The 18,131-nt window shown below is 35.0% G+C and overlaps 1 protein-coding gene across 1 annotated transcript; it reads left to right on the top strand.

Annotated features, from left to right (window-relative positions):
* Positions 1 to 1,138: 1,138 nt before the first annotated feature.
* LOC145085976 (uncharacterized) lies at positions 1,139 to 17,313 on the top strand. Its single transcript, XM_079023683.1, has 7 exons — positions 1,139 to 3,810; positions 3,939 to 4,484; positions 5,709 to 6,383; positions 13,264 to 13,911; positions 15,843 to 16,664; positions 16,778 to 16,829; positions 16,938 to 17,313. Exons 1-6 carry the CDS (start codon positions 1,162 to 1,164, stop codon positions 16,814 to 16,816), a joined length of 5,379 nt encoding a protein of 1,792 aa, XP_078879809.1. The 5' UTR covers positions 1,139 to 1,161; the 3' UTR covers positions 16,817 to 16,829; positions 16,938 to 17,313.
* Positions 17,314 to 18,131: the final 818 nt, after the last annotated feature.

The following is an 18,131-nucleotide window of genomic DNA, read 5'->3' as shown; positions in this document are numbered from 1 at the left end:
TTCCAATTACACCAAGTTCAAGTTCCGACTTCCAACGTCTCTTTTTTCTTTCCTAGATTCAGATTCCACTCCGATTCTGCAACAAAGGTGAGCTTGATCAGGGTTGAATCTAGCTGGATTATTTTTGACACTGCTCATCCCGAAATACTGCTTTCCACACTGTTGTATCATCGCCTCTACGAAATTAAATTTCTTTCTTGGCTCTGTTACTGAATCAGTAGCTTTGCAACTTGCTCACTATCAGCTGATACGTGTTTTACATATCTTTTGAAGAATAATAGGTACTCACTGTATTTTACATGTTGTATCATCCCACAAAAGATCTTTTTCCCATTTCCCTCAGTCGCTCAAGATCTATCCACCTTTATATATGTTATTAATGTTGGGATAATCGAGAAAAAAACTGGAGAGATTTAGCCCAGGGGCATTTTAGGAAAGTTTACTTTTTATGCGTTTTATGTGTTTGAGTAAGACTCTTTTAGAATTAGTATAAGTAGGGGTATTACGTGCTTTGTTTTATTATTCCAGAACAAGTTTTTCAGCCAATAATTACTTAGTCTCCAAGTTATAGTTGTTCCTTTGTTTACTTCCCCTGTTCGTTCACTTCTGTCATGTTCTTCTGTTTCATTCAACTAAGTTCACAAGGTGTAAATTAGAAGCAGCCTCTAATTCTTCCTGTTGGTACCTTTGTGAATAAGTTACAGAAGACATGAAGCAGGTCCTTTTGATTACTTAAACAATAACCTCTCTCCTGTTATCTTTGTGCCTCTTTTTTATCCCTTTTTTGTTTGAATTTCTTGTGCAAAAGGGCACAAGTTGAACTTGCAAGTTTACAGTTAAAGTCTTCCATGTATTTTAAAATAATCATATTTTGGTATTTTTTATAATTAATCAATGATAAACCATTTTCCTGATTCCTATTACTATATAATCTAGCGTTATTTTGTTAAAAACTTTATCTTTAAGTTCATTGTAGATTATGGGATGGACTTATATTACGATTACATCATCGGTCTATGGGACAAAGCTAATCAAACCTTACTCAATGCAATGAATCTAGGATGCATTTAAATGCCCAATCCATTACAAATTTTCATCCAATTTCACCTGACAAATTGTTGGTTACTATGTAGATACTTCCACAAAGAAGATTTTCCTGCAATGGATGTTGTCAGTGTCATTCTGAAACCAGTTGTCGAGACACTTATGGAACCTGTTAAGAAGCATCTAGGCTACCTCATTTACAGTACCAAACATGTGAGGGATATGAACAACAAAATGAGGGAGTTAAATTCAGCAAAACTTGCCGAAGAAGACCACTTGGACAGGAACACTAGAACTCGTCTTGAGATTTCATCTCAGGTTAAGAGTTGGTTGGAAGAAGTAGAAAAGATTGATGCAAAAGTACAAACTGTTCCTAGTGATGTCGTCGCTTGTTGCAGTCTCAAAATTAGACACACAGTTGGAAGGGAAGCCTCCAAGCTAATTGAGAAGATTGAAAGTGCCACAAGGCAACACTCTTTGATCGCATGGACTGATCAGCCCATTCCTCTGGGAAAAGTTGATACCATGAAGGCATCCACCTCCACACCATCAAGCGACCACGATGACTTTCAGTCAAGAGAAAAAACTTTTACACAAGCATTGAAAGCACTTGAACCAAACAACACATCCCACATGATAGCGTTATGTGGGATGGGCGGAGTGGGTAAGACCACAATGATGCAAAGGCTCAAGAAGGTTGCCAAAGAAAATAGAATGTTCAATTATATGGTTGAGGCAGTTATAGGGGAAAAGACGGACCCAATTGCTATTCAACAAGCTGTAGCGGATTACCTTCGTATAAAGTTAAAAGAAAGCACTAAACCGGCAAGAGCTGATAAGCTTCGTGAATGGTTCAAGGCCAACTCTGGAGAAGGTAAAAATAAGTTCCTTATAATACTTGATGATGTCTGGCAGTCCGTTGATCTGGAAGATATTGGTTTAAGTCCTTTTCCAAATCAAGGTGTTGACTTCAAGGTCTTGTTGACTTCACGAGACGAACACGTTTGCACAATGATGGGGGTTAAAGCTAATTCAGTTATTAATGTGGGACTTCTAACTGAAGTAGAAGCACAAAGTCTGTTCCAGCAATTTGTAGAAACTTCTGAGCCCGAGCTCTGTAAGATAGGAGAAGTTATCGTAAGAAAGTGTTGCGGTCTACCTATTGCCATCAAAACCATGGCATGTACTCTAAGAAATAAAAGAAAGGATGCATGGAAGGATGCACTTTCGCGTATAGAGCACTATGACATTCGCAGTGTTGCGCCTAAAGTCTTTGAGACGAGCTACCATAATCTCCACGACAAGGAGACTAAATGCATTTTTTTAATGTGTGGTTTGTTTCCTGAAGACTTCAATATTCCTACCGAGGAGTTAATGAGGTATGGATGGGGCTTAAGGATATTTGATAGAGTTTATACAATTAGAGAAGCAAGAAATAGGGTCAACACCTACATTGAGCGACTGGTGCAGACAAATTTGTTAATCGAAAGTGATGATGGTGTGCACCTCAAGATGCATGATCTGGTCCGTGCTTTTGTTTTGGGTATGTATTCTGAAATGGATCATGCTTCAATTGTCAACCATGGTAATATGCCTGGATTGACTGAAAATGATACGACTTACTCTTGCAAAACAATTTCATTAACATGCAAGAGTATGTCTGAGTTTCCAGGAGACCTCAAATTTCCAAACCTAACGATTTTGAAACTTATGCATGGAGATAAGTCGCTAAGGTTTCCTCACGACTTTTATGAAGGGATGGAAAAGCTTTGTGTTATATCATACGAGGAAATGAAATATCCATTGCTTCCCTCGCTACCACAATGTTCCACCAATCTTCGAGTGCTTCATCTCCACCGATGCTCATTAATGATGTTTGATTTATCTTCGATTGGTAACCTTTTCAACATGGAAGTGCTGAGCTTTGCTAAATCTGGCATTGAATGGTTACCTTCCACAATCGGAAACTTAAAGAAGCTAAGGTTGCTGGATTTGACAGATTGTGGAGGTCTTCGTATAGATAATTGTGTCCTAAAAAATTTGGTCAAACTTGAAGAGCTTTATATGGGTGTTAGTCATCGAAATGGAAAGGCCATTCGCTTGACAGATGAAAACTTCAATGAAATGGCAGAACGTTCAAAAAACCTTCTTGCACTAGAATCTGAGTTGTTTAAAAACAATGCTCAACTGAAGAATATATCCTTTGAGAATCTTGAACGATTCAACATATCATTTGAACGTTCTTTAGATGGAGATTTCAGTAAAAGTAGGAACTCATACGAAAATACGTTGAAGTTGGTAATTGACAAAGGTGAACTATTGGAATCACGAATGAACGAGTTGTTTGAGAAAACGGAGGTGCTTTGTTTAAGTGTGGGAAACATGAATGATCTTTCAGATGTTGAGGTGAAGTCCTCTTCGTTCTACAATTTAAGAGTCCTTGTCATTTCTGAGTGTGCAGAGTTGAAACACCTTTTCACACTTGGTCTTGCAAACACTTTGTCAAAGCTTGAGCATCTTGAAGCTTACAAATGTGATAATATGGAAGAACTGATACATACCGGTGATAGTGAAGAAGATACGATTACATTCCCCAAATTGAAGTTTTTATTTTTGGGTGGACTACCGAAGCTATTAGGTTTATGCGATAATGTCAACATAATTGAGCTACCACAACTCGTAGAGTTGAAACTTCAGGGCATTCCGAGTTTCATAAGCATTTTTCCGGAGAACAAGTTGGAAACATCTAGTTTGTTGACGGAAAAGGTAAATATGTTTTATGGCAATAAAATTTAAACAACATTTTTAATCAAAGGTTTCAAAATATGTCTATAATTTGATTGTATGGTGTATTATTGTTTGGACGAGGCTATTAATGAATGCTTATTTTGCAGGTGGTGATTCCTAAGTTAGAGAAACTGCATATTGATCATATGGAGGATTTGAAAGAGATATGGCCTTGTGAATTTGGAATGGGTGAGAAAGTTAATGTTTCTGTTTTGAAAGTGATTGAAGTGACCAATTGTGATAGTCTTGTGAATCTATTCCCATGCAATCCCATGCTTTTGCTGCATCATCTTGAAGAGCTTAAAGTAAAGAATTGTGGTTCCATTGAAGTGTTATTCGACATCGACCTGGATTGTGCTGGTGAAATTGGAGGAAAAGGCAGCAGTTTGAGAAGCATCTTCTTAGAGGACTTAGGGAAGCTAAGAGAGGTGTGGAGGATAAAAGGAGCAGATAACTCTCGTCTCCTCATCCGTGGCTTTCAATCTGTTGAAAGCATAAGCATTTTGAGATGTAAGAGGTTTAGAAAAGTACTTACACCTACCACCACCAATTTTGATCTGGGGGAAGTTTTGGAGATTTCAATAGATGACTGTGGAGGAAACAGGGGAAATGATGAATTGGAAGAGAATGGACAAGAGCAAGAGCAAGAGCAGGTATGGATTTCAATTTCACTTTCTTTCTTAATTAAGGATTAAGCTACTGGCTTTTAAATAAAAAAGGGTGGGATGACTAAACTTGGGCATCACAATTGGAACTAAACCTTACTAACCATTAAACGACAAACCATTTTTTGAATTAGTGTTGCAATACAAGTCATGTATAAATGTGACTAACTTTATTTATTTGTTTATAAAATGACTACAAAACATGTTTTTTCATCAGAGATCATCTATAAATGTGACTAATTTTTCATCAGCTAAATTTAGTTAATAAATCATTATAAATGTCAATAATTACTTTTTTAGTAAAAAATAACAAATTTAGTAAGGTATCAGCTAAAAATATCATTTTCAAACAAAAAATAAAAATTGGCTCGAAAAAACCCGTAACCCAAATAACTTAAAGTAAAAGTATTTGACACTTAAGATGAGCAATTCTAAACATGATTTGGACCAAACATCACCAACAACTCTTCAGTTCTGTCAGCTTATAATTAGATCTCGACCAACATAATCAGATAGACCAGAGCTGAAGCTAAATGCCCATATCAATTCCTTTCATCTGTTTTCTTGATCTTGATAGCAAGTGGAATCAACTTCAAACTGATAAAAATCTACACAATAGAGAGATTAGGTTGAAAACAATTGGTCAAGGTGGGTCTGGTCGATATGGTAGATGAAGATAGAAGGGAGAGCTGATTTCATAGACGCACAAACACATCTTGGTTTTTAAATTGCTCATATTTGTTTCAGTTGTTTTTTTCCTCCCATTTCTTTTTTTTTTCTTGATCTGTTAACAGTAGGGGTGGAGATAACTGATAACAAAAGGAGGGTGGGTACCATCTGGTCCGTGGGATGTGAGGTGGATAATTTACAACTGGAGATTAGGAATAATGGGAAGGGTTGTGAGATCGACCTGGGGAGGTGGGATGGTTTATGCTCGGCCCATTTTCATTTATATAAAAGAAGGGGTAAAATGGTCATTTTATACATGTGTAACCTACAAAATCTTTAATAATTTATCTAAAGATGAAAGATCCAACTAGTTTTAATTTGGAGAAATTTCCATCATTTGCAAATGTTCCTTGAAAAACTACCTAAAATCAAAATAATCATTTTCAAATTAAAAATTATAAGAGAGAATATAAGTCTTTAACATTTAACACAATTCGCTATTCAAGTTACTAATACATTTGATGTTGGGATATATGTGCGCAGACTGATAGTATGTCAGAGGAAGAGACATTACAAGAAGTCACAGGCAGTGTTTGTAATATTGTATTCCCATCCAGTCTCATACGCTCTTTTCATAACCTTCGTATGCTTAGATTGTGGAGTTATGAAGGAGTGGAGGTGGTGTTTGAGATAGAGAGTGAGAGTCCAACAAGTAGAGAATTGGTAACAACTCACCATAACCAACAACATCCTATTATACTTCCCAACCTCCAGGAATTGGATCTAAGTTTTATGCAAAACATGAGTCATGTGTGGAAGTGCAGCAACTGGAATAAATTCTTCACTCTTCCAAAACAACAATCAGAATCCCCATTCCACAACCTCACAACCATATATATTTTGCATTGTAAAAGAATCAAGTATTTATTTTCGCCTCTAATGGCAGAGCTTCTTTCTAACCTAAAGACACTCCAGATAACCGATTGTGAAGGTATTGAAGAAGTTGTTTCAAACAGAGACGATGAAGATGAAGAAAAGACTACATTCACATCTACATCTACCCACACAAACACCAGTTTGTTCCCTCATCTTGATTCTCTCACTCTACATTCTCTGTACAATCTGAAGTCTATTGGTGGAGGGGTTGCCAAGGATAAGAGCAATGGAATATCTTTCAACAATACCACTACAACTACTGCTTTTCTTGATCAATTTGAGGTATGTTTTGTACATATTCAGGGTACTTATTTAATTTCTTTGTTAGCATACATTTTTTCTTTGCAATATTCTATGAAAATCACCAAAGCACGTACAACTATACAAGAGATATAAACTTTTATTTCACACCAATTACCTACCATGCAAAGTCAAGAATAGGATCTGAAGGCTTAAAAAGTTCCATTGATCATTTGAACAAGTATTACCTTGTATTTGTTACTAATCATAATTCATATCATTTACTGATAAGATTTCTTTTTTATTTTTCTTTCCTAATTTAAAAATGCACACACATCTAATTAGGTTTGCCTTTCCATGTGAATCCTCTGTTGGTTGTTTCTGTAACCACGCATCTTAGATTATTTTTCCATTTTCATAGTTGTGTTTATTATGGAATTTTTTTATAGTTGTAATTCCAACCAGTTATATGTTAAAGTCTTAATGTACATAATAATGCATTTTATGCACCCTATACTAAGATAATAATTAGCTAAAGGATAAATGCCATGATATATATATATATATATATATATATATATATATATATATATATATATATATATATATCATAATTCATAAGTAAACAATCAAATTTATTTTTCAACAAAAAAACTAGGGGTGAGAAATGATAAGAGTTTTTAAACTAAAAGAACTTAAAAACACAAAAAATCCCACCACAAGTAACTTGTATAAACCAGATGCCGAATACATGTACTAAAATCATCTTCCTGTGAGAACTTTGCTACTGCTCTTCTCCAACAATGACAAGAATCGAACCAAATATTGATAGAAAAAGGTTAGTCATTATCATATTATGTCCGATTCATCGCATTATGAAATATTTCATAAATTAGATGAACTATTAATGCGGAAAAACGCAATAGAACGACCAAACGAATAACATGATATAAAGTGGAAACCCGAAATACATAAAACTACTCTGAAAACGACACCATTTTAAACAGTTACAATGCTGCTAAACCTTCAAGGAGAGTAGAGAGAAAGAAGATACTGCAATGAATAAAATATGACATCTAATGGCTTTATATAATAGGCTTACAAAAAGTCCTAAACAAACTCTAAAACCTGTAAATAAGAAACATTTCTAATATATGACTAACTTGATAGCCAAGTAAAAGGTTTAGGATCATTATGAACGAACTCCCCCCGAGACGAAACTGATCTTCAGCAAAAGAACCTTCAAACTTTAAAAGACATAAATCGGAAAATAGGAAGTGTCAAAAGTCTCTAAGGACTAACATACCTTCGAATACACATGCGACCTAAAACTGGTACCTTGCTAAAATAAGGCTCCATCCAAATGAGATGAGATACCAAAGAAGTAAAAAATTCAAACCGAATGTCAATACACCATAAACGTCTTTCGAACAAAATACCTTTCAGTATTATAATGTTTGAAAAATACCATTTGGTATTTAAAGTCTTGAAAATATCTTGTGATATTAAATATATGCTTGAAAATACCTTACGGTATTAAAGTCTTGAAAAATACCTTGCGGTATTAAAATCCTTGATGAAGTCGATCTTCAAATATTCATCAACAAATGAGAGATAGGATCCCGGGATCCCAACATTCCCAAAACCGAAAACCGATGAAAGTCGTTAATACAAAGGACAATAACCCGAAACTCCAAAAGACCTAAATCCACAATGAAGTCCCATTACTTGTGAATGATTCCTGAAGAATATTGTGATCTGTATTTCACACAGAATAAAGAAGTACATGGCCTTAATTTATACCAGAGACTATCTCACTAATCTAGGCAACTATTTAAACATGGAAATTATACACCTTGATTTACTCCTAATTGACAGCCTAATATTTAGCTAATTTACAATTAATTTTGAACACTCCCTCTCAAGCTGGAGCGTACAAATTGTATGTTCCAAGCTTGTTACAAATATAATTAATCCTTGGCCCTGCGAGAGACTTTGTGAATATGTCTGCTAGTTGATCATTTGACTTGACAAACTTGTAGCAATCTCCCCTGAAAGAATTTTATGTCGAATGAAATGGCAGTCAATCTCTATGTGCTTGGTTCGTTCATGAAAGACCGGATTTGAGGCAATATGAAGAGCAGTTTGATTGTCGCATATCAACTGCATCTGTTGAACCTTTATAAGTTTTAACTCTTCAAGGAAATGCTTCATCCATATAAGCTCACATGTTAATTTTGCCATGGCTCGATATTCGTCTTTGCCAGTTGATAAAGCAACCACAGATTGTTTCTTGCTTTTCCATGAAACAAGATTACGCCCAATAAAAACGCAATACCCTGTGGCTGAGCATCTTTCAAATGAACATCTTGCAGCATTAGCATCCGTATAGCCTACTACTTGAGTGTTTCCTTTGTTCTCATATAATAGGCCCTTTTCCGGAGTTTTCTTGATGTATCTCAAAACCCTGACAGCTGCATTTCAGTGGTTGTCACATGGCGTACTCAGAAATTGGCTAAGGACACTCACCGGGAACGTTATATCAGGACGTGTTACCGTGAGGTAGTTAAGTTTGCCAATAAGTCTTCGATTTTTGCTTGGGTTTGATAAAGGCTCCCCTTAATTTGGAAGCAGCTTGACATTCGGATCCATTGGACTGTCTATAGGTTTGCAATTAGTCAAGCCGGTTTCTTTCAAAATATCCAATGCATACTTTCTTGGGAGATAAAGACACCCTGTTGGGATTGTGCCACTTCTATTCCCAAGAAGTACTTGAGTTTTGCCAAATCTTTTGTCTCAAAGTGCTGGAATAGATGTTGCTTGAGCTTCTGAATTCCATCTTGATCATTTTCGGTAATTATGAGGTCATCAACATAAACAACCATATATATGCAATGGTTAGAGGAGCAACGATAGAAGACAGAATGATCAATCTCGCTCCGCTTCATACCAAATTTTTGAAGGACCGAGCAAAAGCGATCAAACCATGCTCGTGGGGATTGTTAAGCTTATAGAGAGAACGCCTCAGTCAACATACCAATTTAGACTCCCCTTGAGCAACTGACAAGACTCACATTCGAATGAAGACAACTTTGCAAGACTGGGTACCAATTTTTGTAACTTTGAAAGGCTAATATGTCCCAAACGATGATGAATAATGGCTGGAGAATCAGTTGCAATACATGTTGTGGGTGAAGATGGTGTTATGAGGTAGTATAGCCCATGGTACTCACGTCTTACACCAATCGTCCTCCCAGTGTTTCGATGGACAACCAGATACAAAAAGGACATCAAGAGATAATGAAGGCACGAGTTTGATCCAAAAATGTAACTTTATATGGTGGGGTTTTAGCTAGTTTACTAACAGAAATAAGGTTGAATGGACAACCAGGTACAAAAAGGACATCAAGAGATAATGAAGGCATGGGTTGGGCTTGTCCAATGCCCGTAGCTTTAGTCTATGATCCATTAAACATGGTAACAATGTATTTGAGTATGTAATGCTTAGACAATAAATTTGTGTTACTAGACACATGTTTAGTAGCACATGAATCAATCACCCAAGGAGCCAGTGGGGATGATTGAGATATGCAAGCAATATGAGATTGTTTATCTTCTAGTACTTTCAGGAGTTCTTCATAATCAATAGCAGAGATAGACACATTGCCTGGCAGGGTTCCCTCATGTGCACCATTAGCTATTTTAGGTGGTTTAAGCTGAAAGCATCGGTCAACTGTATGACCAATCTTATTACAATGACTGCATCGGGGCCAATTTCTATTCCCTCGACCACGGTTGCCTCCCTCCTTAGATGCAACAAGAATTGCAGAATCAGTGATGTTGGAACCAGTAGTGATGTTTGTTGGTGCTGAAATACGAACTAGTTGCTCAAAAACATTATCAAGATTTAGAATCCCGGGAGTAGCTAAGATTTGGTTACGAACAAACTCAAGATCTGGACGAAATCCTGCAAGTGCAAGAACCACAAAGAATTTTCCACGTTGCTCTTCTTGCAATTCGAGATCGGTAGAGAATGACATCAGTCATTGAACTATTGTTGGATAGTCTCTACGTTCCCAAGATAGGTCTGCATATCCTGTTCTTGTTGTATGATTTTCTTCATATTTGAGACCACTGTGTATAACGATTGATATCGTTCGAGTATAGTTCTTTGCTTTCTGCCAAACCTCGTAGGAAGAGCGATACGATCGGTATTGAGCAACAATCGTTCGATTTATAGAATTCCAGAGGGCATTACAAAGGAGGGCGTCAATCTGCTTCCACTTGGGTTGGCCTTTGACATCAATGTTGTTCAATTGCTTTGTCAAGTGATTATCAAGACCTTGACCAATAAACTACAACTCCACAGTAGATGACCAAGTCATATAATTATCAGAACTTGTTAATTTTTTAGCAAATTTTATAGCAGAGAGAACAAGAGAGGAAGAAAGATCGAACATATTGTTTGTTCCAGACATTGTTAACAAAACAAAATAAAAGAAATGCATGTAACAGGAGTATGCTAAACGAACTTATCAACAAAGACAAAAGGATGTGGAGTATATGGTGACCGGGGTCTGGTAAGAAACACAAAAACCCTAAAGGTCTGAAAAGAAAAGAAAAGAAAAGCAAAACACAGCAGGAATCAAGAATAATAACACTGCTCTGATACCATGAAGAATATTATGATCTTATTTCACACAGAATAAAGAAGTACATGGCCTTAATTTATACTAGAGCCTATCTCACTAATCTAGGTAACTACTTAAACATGGAAATTATACACCTTGATTTACTCCTATGCTAATTTACAGTTAATTTTCAACAATTCCAAACATCTTTCTCCTCCAAAAGAGTCCAATGTATCATCAAAATTACTTTGAGTCATAACTTGAGCCATAAAATCTATCATCTTCACTTGCCGACAGGAAAGTCTTGACCCACGATCCAAAAGCAGAAAGATATCCATAAAAAATGATTTTAAATAACCTCTAAAAAAGATTAAAGGAAAGTTGATTTATAAAGGATAAAAAAAAATCAATCAATAAGAGATGATAATTGATTAAAAGTGGCTGTAAAAGAAATCAATTTATACTGCAAAACAAATCAATTAATGGGCTAAAAAACAAACCGATTGTAATGTGGCAAGAACAAAAAAACAAAGTGGCTGAAATGTGATTTGTAAAGTCGAATAAATTGCTAGTGCCAATAAAGTCTATGTGTGGCTGGTGTGAGGCTTAAGGAAAAGAACTAAGATTAGAAGATTCCGTTAAAAAAACAATGAAATCCGATTTGTGAAATCGTATATAATGTGGAAGGTTTTTAATAATCCTTTCTAATAAATGAAGGTTTTTTTTTTGCCACTTGTCATATTCTTATTCAATTTGCCATTTTGTGGTTATTTTAATTTATTTTTTTCCACATGTCATTCTATGAGTTTTTCTATTTTATTAAATTCTACGTAATATTTTAAAATAATAATTGCAATAAATAATTTCATAAATAAATTTACTTTTAATTTCAAAATTCCCAAAGTTAAAGCTCATTAGTTTCTTTTCCTTATTTAAATTATTTGTTTAAATTTAAAAGATAAAAAACATTTACATTATAATAATTCATTATTTTTCTTATTTTCTTAAAAATTCAAAGTTCTCAAATATTTTGACCTTTATATATATATATATATATATATATATATATATATATATATATATATATAAATTAACCCATGTAGTACATGGGTCTCACAACTAATATTCTATTAAAAGAATTGATCAATGTGTTTGAAACACGTGGCTCTAAATGTGCCTGAATAATCAATATTTGGACCGTAAGACGATAAGGTAATGTGCCTTCAAAAAGAATACCGATAATAGGGCTAGTATTGGCCAAAAAAAAAAAAATTGGTGGTGGTTGTTAAAAAAAAAAGATTGAGCAAACAAATACATATAAATCTGATGTTTTAGTACTTTCAATCCAAAACAAGTTTCATGTGGACTAGATCGACTAGGAAAAAATCTTTAGATGAGATTTTATAAAAGTCAAACACCCAATGAAAAAGATTGGCCAAGAAACCCAATCAGAGCGGAAAAAATCAAGAAACCTGATTAACTCGAAACGGCCAAAATAACCCGACTCCAACGGAATAATAATCGGCTAAGAAACTTTATCAACTTGTAATGTGAAGAAACTCGATCACCCTCAGAAGAACAATTGAAAGAGAAATTTGATCAACCTGTATGTGTGACTTGGATCTTTGAACGCTCTGATACCACTTGTTATAATATAGATAAAGTATTAATGCGGAAAAACGTAATAGAACAACCACACAAACACTACGATATAAAGTGGAAACCCAAAATTCAGAAAAACCACTATGAAAACGACACCATTATAAACAGTTACATTGTTGCTAAATCTTCAAGGAAAGTAGAGAGAAAGAACATGTTGTAATGAATAAAATATGATGTGTAACTGCTTTATATAATAGCCTTACAAAAAGTTCTAAACAAACTCTAAAACATGTAAATAGGAAAAATTCCTAATACGTGACTAACTTGATAGCCAAGTAAAAGGTTTAGGATGATTATCAACAAAATATCATTTAATTATCATGTTATGATCAATTTAATGGTTATAGCTCCTACAACTAAAAGTTAATCATTAAAATTTGAGGGTCATGCATGTAACACATAACTTGTTAACGGGTTGTAAACAAGAGTAATGATACTATGATGTAAGAGTCAGAAACTTACCCTTTGTCATTTAGTATAATAAAAAAACAAAAACTACATTTTTCATGTGGATAACAGTCTTGTCATTTAGTATAATAAAAACACTAGATTTTGAATTAAATTTCTTATACAAAAGCTGTGCCTATATATAATTTAATTTTACATTAACTTTTCGATGTGTGTTGCAGTTGTCTGAAGCAGGTGGTGTTTCTTGGAGCTTATGCCAATACTGTAGAGAGATATATATAAGGAGGTGTTATGCATTGTCAAGTGTTATTCCATGTTATGCAGCAGCTGAACAAATGCAAAAGATTCAAGTGCTGAGACTAAAGTCTTGTACTGGGATGAAGGTGATATTTGAAAAGAGTGGTCGTGATGAAGGAATTCCAAGAGTAAATAACGTTATTATGCTTCCCAATCTGAAGATATTGGAAATTGTAAGGTGTAACCGTCTAAAATATATATTCACATTCTCAGCACTTAAAAGCCTGAGACAGCTTGAACAGTTAACAATAATAAATTGCAAAGCAATGAAAGTGATTGTGAAAAGGGAAGAAGATGCATCATCATCATCATCATCATCGAAGGAGGTTGTGGTCTTTCCTCGTCTAAAGTCCATTGAGCTAGTATCTCTACCAAAGCTGGTGGGTTTCTTCTTGGGGAAGAATGAGTTCCAGTGGCCTTCATTGGATAAGGTTAAGATCGATAACTGTCCAAAAATGACAGTGTTTGCACCTGGTGGGTCCACAGCTCCCCAACTCATGTATATACACACAGGATTAGGCAAACATACTCTTGGAGAATGTGGCCTTAACTTTCATGCTGCTCATCATCAGGTATATATTTCGAAAGATATCATGATCATGCCAAGTAAAATATATTAAACACGTTAGTCTAAGTTTATGCTGTCACTTGAATCAAAGTTTTTCCATTTTGAACAAGGGACAAGCATCCAAAATAACCTTACATTTTGAACAAGATATAGTAACCAAATATTTGGTGTATATATATTTAGGATTTTTTACTGTAACTGTTGTTCCACTGTTGATTGCCCCAATTACCTCTCCCCTGATTTCCAATTCTACCAAAGTTAGAGTTACCACGACCAAGGCTCCCCTGATTTCCATTCCGGCTGTTATTGGGTCGAGATGATGATTGAGGTTTTTGTTGCAGTTAGCTGTGGCCTGTTCAACTGGGATTGCAAATTTTTTCTGTAGTATTTCTTTCTTAAGAAGCAATTCTGTCAGGTCATCAAGATTGAGCGACTGCCAAACATGTGATGAGGATGTGGAGGTGAGAAATTCTTTGAACTCGGCACCAAGACCACCAAGAATTCGTTGAATAAGTTTGTATTCTTCAAGAGATTTTCCTGCAGCAATAAGGGAATCAAATATAGTTTTGGCTTGGAGAAGATAGTCTGAAACAGAGAGGTCTGTTGGTTTCTTGAGGTTATGAAGGTGGTCTTGTAGGTTTTCAATTTGGATGGACGATGTGGAGCCAAACCTCTTAGCAAGAACACTTCACGCTGTTGGGGGAGTGTCACAGGAGTTCAGCCTTTCAGGTATGGTTGAATGGCAGGGGTAACAGTGCCTTTTATCCGGAAGCAGATCAGGTCTGTTGCATTCTTCCATGTGTCATGATCTGGGTTTTCTTTGCTATCAGCTAGGGTTTTGTGGGGTGGGTGTGTGTTGATAACAAACAACAGTTTGTGAGCTCGTAGAAGGGTTTTGAAGAGGGTACTCCAGTTTACATAGTTTTCTTTGGTTAGATGGGTGTGAGCCATGATGGCATTAGGGTTGTAGAAAACAGGAAGAGAATGAGAATTAGTCATTGCTGATGAACCAGAATCGTTAGTCATGGTTGATTCAAATTCCATGATACCATAAAAGACTATTCATGGGAAGAAAGAAAGAGAACAAGAATGTTTGTGAAAGAAGATGAAAAGCAACAGTGACGAAAACCTAGCTTGATTCACTTTAGTCAATATAGACCACTTTATATACAAAGCTCTACAAGGGTAAAAAAGGAAAAGCACACAAAAATGGCAAATATTCAGCCTTAATTACACGACATAAAAGCTTGATTACAACCTAGTTAAAAATCCTAAAAATATATACACCAACTAAGCTTGATTGTATATATTCTTACTAGTCTATCGAAGTTTTCCAAATCATTTAAAAAACCTCAATTATGTTTTGTCTCTTCATAAAACCCCAACTAAATTAACATTTTGTCTAAAAAAGCTCAACTAAGTTACAATTTTGTTCATTCTATGGAAGTTAAAGAAGAGAAACAGATGACGTGGCTTATTACCATATCGGAAAATGACTTGTCAGACCAACAAAGTTTCCAAACCGTTCAAAAACCCTAATCATGTTTTGTCTGTGCAAAAAAAAAAAACTAACGAACTTAACCTTTTGAACAGACAAAACATAATTTGGGTTTCTTGAACGGATAGAAATCTTCGTTGGACTTTTTAGACAAAAGGTTAAGTTCTTTGTGTCTTCTTGAACAGATAAAACATGATTGAGGTTTTTTGAACTGTTTGAAAACTTCGTTGTGCTCGTAAGTCGTTTTCCTCCAAGATATTTGGTTACTATAATTACGCTTAGTAACCGTATAGATAACGTTTAGTTGGAGTTATAAGTATCATCATGATTAATAATTATAGTCTCTTGTATTTTATTAGTACAACATGTATACGACATTTCAAATGTTTTTGTTTGACATATATATGCCTCTGACATTTTATATATTGGACTTGCAGACCCCATTCCCGAGTTTACATGGTGCAACCTCATGCCCTGCTACTTCAGAAGCTATACCTTGGTCTTTTCATAACTTGATCGAATTAGATGTGGTATGGAATGATGACGTTGGAAAGATTATTCCATCCAGTGAGTTACTGCAACTGCAAAACCTGGAAAATATCCATCTATTCAACTGTAGTAAGGTAGAGGAGGTATTTGAAACAGCATTGGAAGCAGCACGGAGAAATAAAAATCAAAATAGTGGTTTTGATGAACCGTCACAAACTAATACTACTACTACTCTTGTCAATCTTCCAAACTTAACACAACTGGAGTTAGAGTGTGTATATAATCTAAAGTATATATGGAAACGCAATCAGCGGACAATATTTCAGTTTCCAAACCTAACAAAGGTTGCAATTAATGGATGCTTAAGTTTAGAACATGTATTTACTACTTCCATGGCTGGTAGTCTATTGCAACTCCAAGAGCTACACATATTCCACTGCAGTCAGATGGAGGAGGTCATTGTCAAGGATGCAAGTGGTGCTGTTGAAGAAGAGGAGGAAGAATCTGATGCCAGGAAGAATGCGATTGTGTTACCTCATCTAAAGTCCTTGACATTAGAAGAACTTCCATGTCTTAAGGGGTTTAGCTTGGGGAAGGAGGATTTTTCATTCCCATTATTGGATACTTTGAGAATCAACTTCTGCCCAGCAATAACTACTTTCACCAAGGGAAATTCGGCTTTTCCAGAGCTAAAAGAAATCGAAACAAGTTTTGGCTCATGTTACGCAGGGGAAAAAGACATCAACTCCTTTATAAAGATCAAAGAAAAGGTAAACTGGATCTTTCTTGCTTTAATAATTCTTAAACCACATTTGAAAAGTTTCATGTAAGTTTTTTTTGCTATTGTCAAAAGCCGCAACCTATGTTTATGTACTTTATGCAGGCATTCAAAAAGACCAGGACTCTATTTAATGTGAAGTAATTAAATACTAGAGGTAAATTCTATTTACAGGTCTCCTGATTGCCTATTATTTAATGGCCTGTGATTTTTGCATGTATTTTTCATGCTGATGTGAATGTTCTAATACCCCATTGATTGTTAGGTTGAATGTTGATGACGAAAGGACTATATACCAGGAAGAATATTCAAGGGGAAAATCCTTCATCATATGAAGGACATAAAAGAAGAACACAGATGCTATGAAGATGTTGGGAAAACATATGAATCAAATAAAAAGTTGCTAACTGATCTATGTTTGTTGGTTGAGGATATTCATTTTAATATTTCAAATTCGTTGGTATCATTATATGGGTTTATCAATAGTGTTAATGGGATAATGAGTAACTTAACCTAAATTATGTTGTTGGTAAATGTTGGACTCAAGTATAGCAAATTAGGAATGACTTGTGAAAAATATATGCAAAAGTAGGATTGAGTTTTATAATGAGAATACTATGAAACTAAATTATATAAATAAATGCAACATACTGTTTTGGTATCCTTGAAGCACATACCATGAGAGTACCTAGAAGCAGAGTTTGTTCCCATCTTCAGCTATTTATACTTTCCATTTCTTACCTGGAAAAATCTTAAACTTTTGCATCATTTCTATTTTTTTACCAAGAAAAGAGACTGGTGCAAATTTTCGTATAAAGGCCACAAGTATCTGTAAGCAAAGAATTCTTAGTGATATAAGAAAATAAGGTCACCTCAATAGCTTTGGAAAAGTAAACTCAAAAGATTTGAATGAGTTTCGACGAGTGAACACACAAGATTTAGTTGAGAAATACAAAAGTACCCTACAACAATTTTAATCACCAAAGTCATTTTGTTTGACCTTCCCTATCAATCAAAATAAATCATTTATGTATGTTGTTTGCATTTCCCTTATTTTACTCTTCTTTTTCTCATAATCCAGATCATCTTCTGTTAAATAAAAGATGAACGTTTTAATGAAACCCGATTTCCTACTTGGATGCTACAAGTGTTGAGTGTGAAGTGTTAATTGGTAATATGACAGAAAGTTAATTTTCATTCTTCATGAAAACTAAATGCAAAAATAAAAACCAGTTTAGTCCATATTATTCAAATAAAAATTGATTCTCGATTTTTTAGATATTTTCATTAAGTCATAAAATCAAACACTTAATTTGCGTCAAACGAAGGGTGGGGGTTACTCGTTCGCTCAAGTGCTTGTTTTTTTTTATTTATTTATTATTATTAATAAAACATTTCGTCAAACACTTGGTGTGAGTAAATAAAAGGGTGAGAATTAATTTTAGGGTTATTTCCATAA

The sequence above is a fragment of the Lactuca serriola genome, chromosome 2 (genome assembly GCF_051521515.1).
Source record: "Lactuca serriola cultivar US96UC23 chromosome 2, Lser_US96UC23_V15, whole genome shotgun sequence".
Classification (NCBI taxonomy): domain Eukaryota; kingdom Viridiplantae; phylum Streptophyta; class Magnoliopsida; order Asterales; family Asteraceae; genus Lactuca; species Lactuca serriola.
The sequence above is the reverse complement of the archived record's forward strand: the minus strand, read 5'-3'. Positions and strand labels throughout refer to the sequence as shown.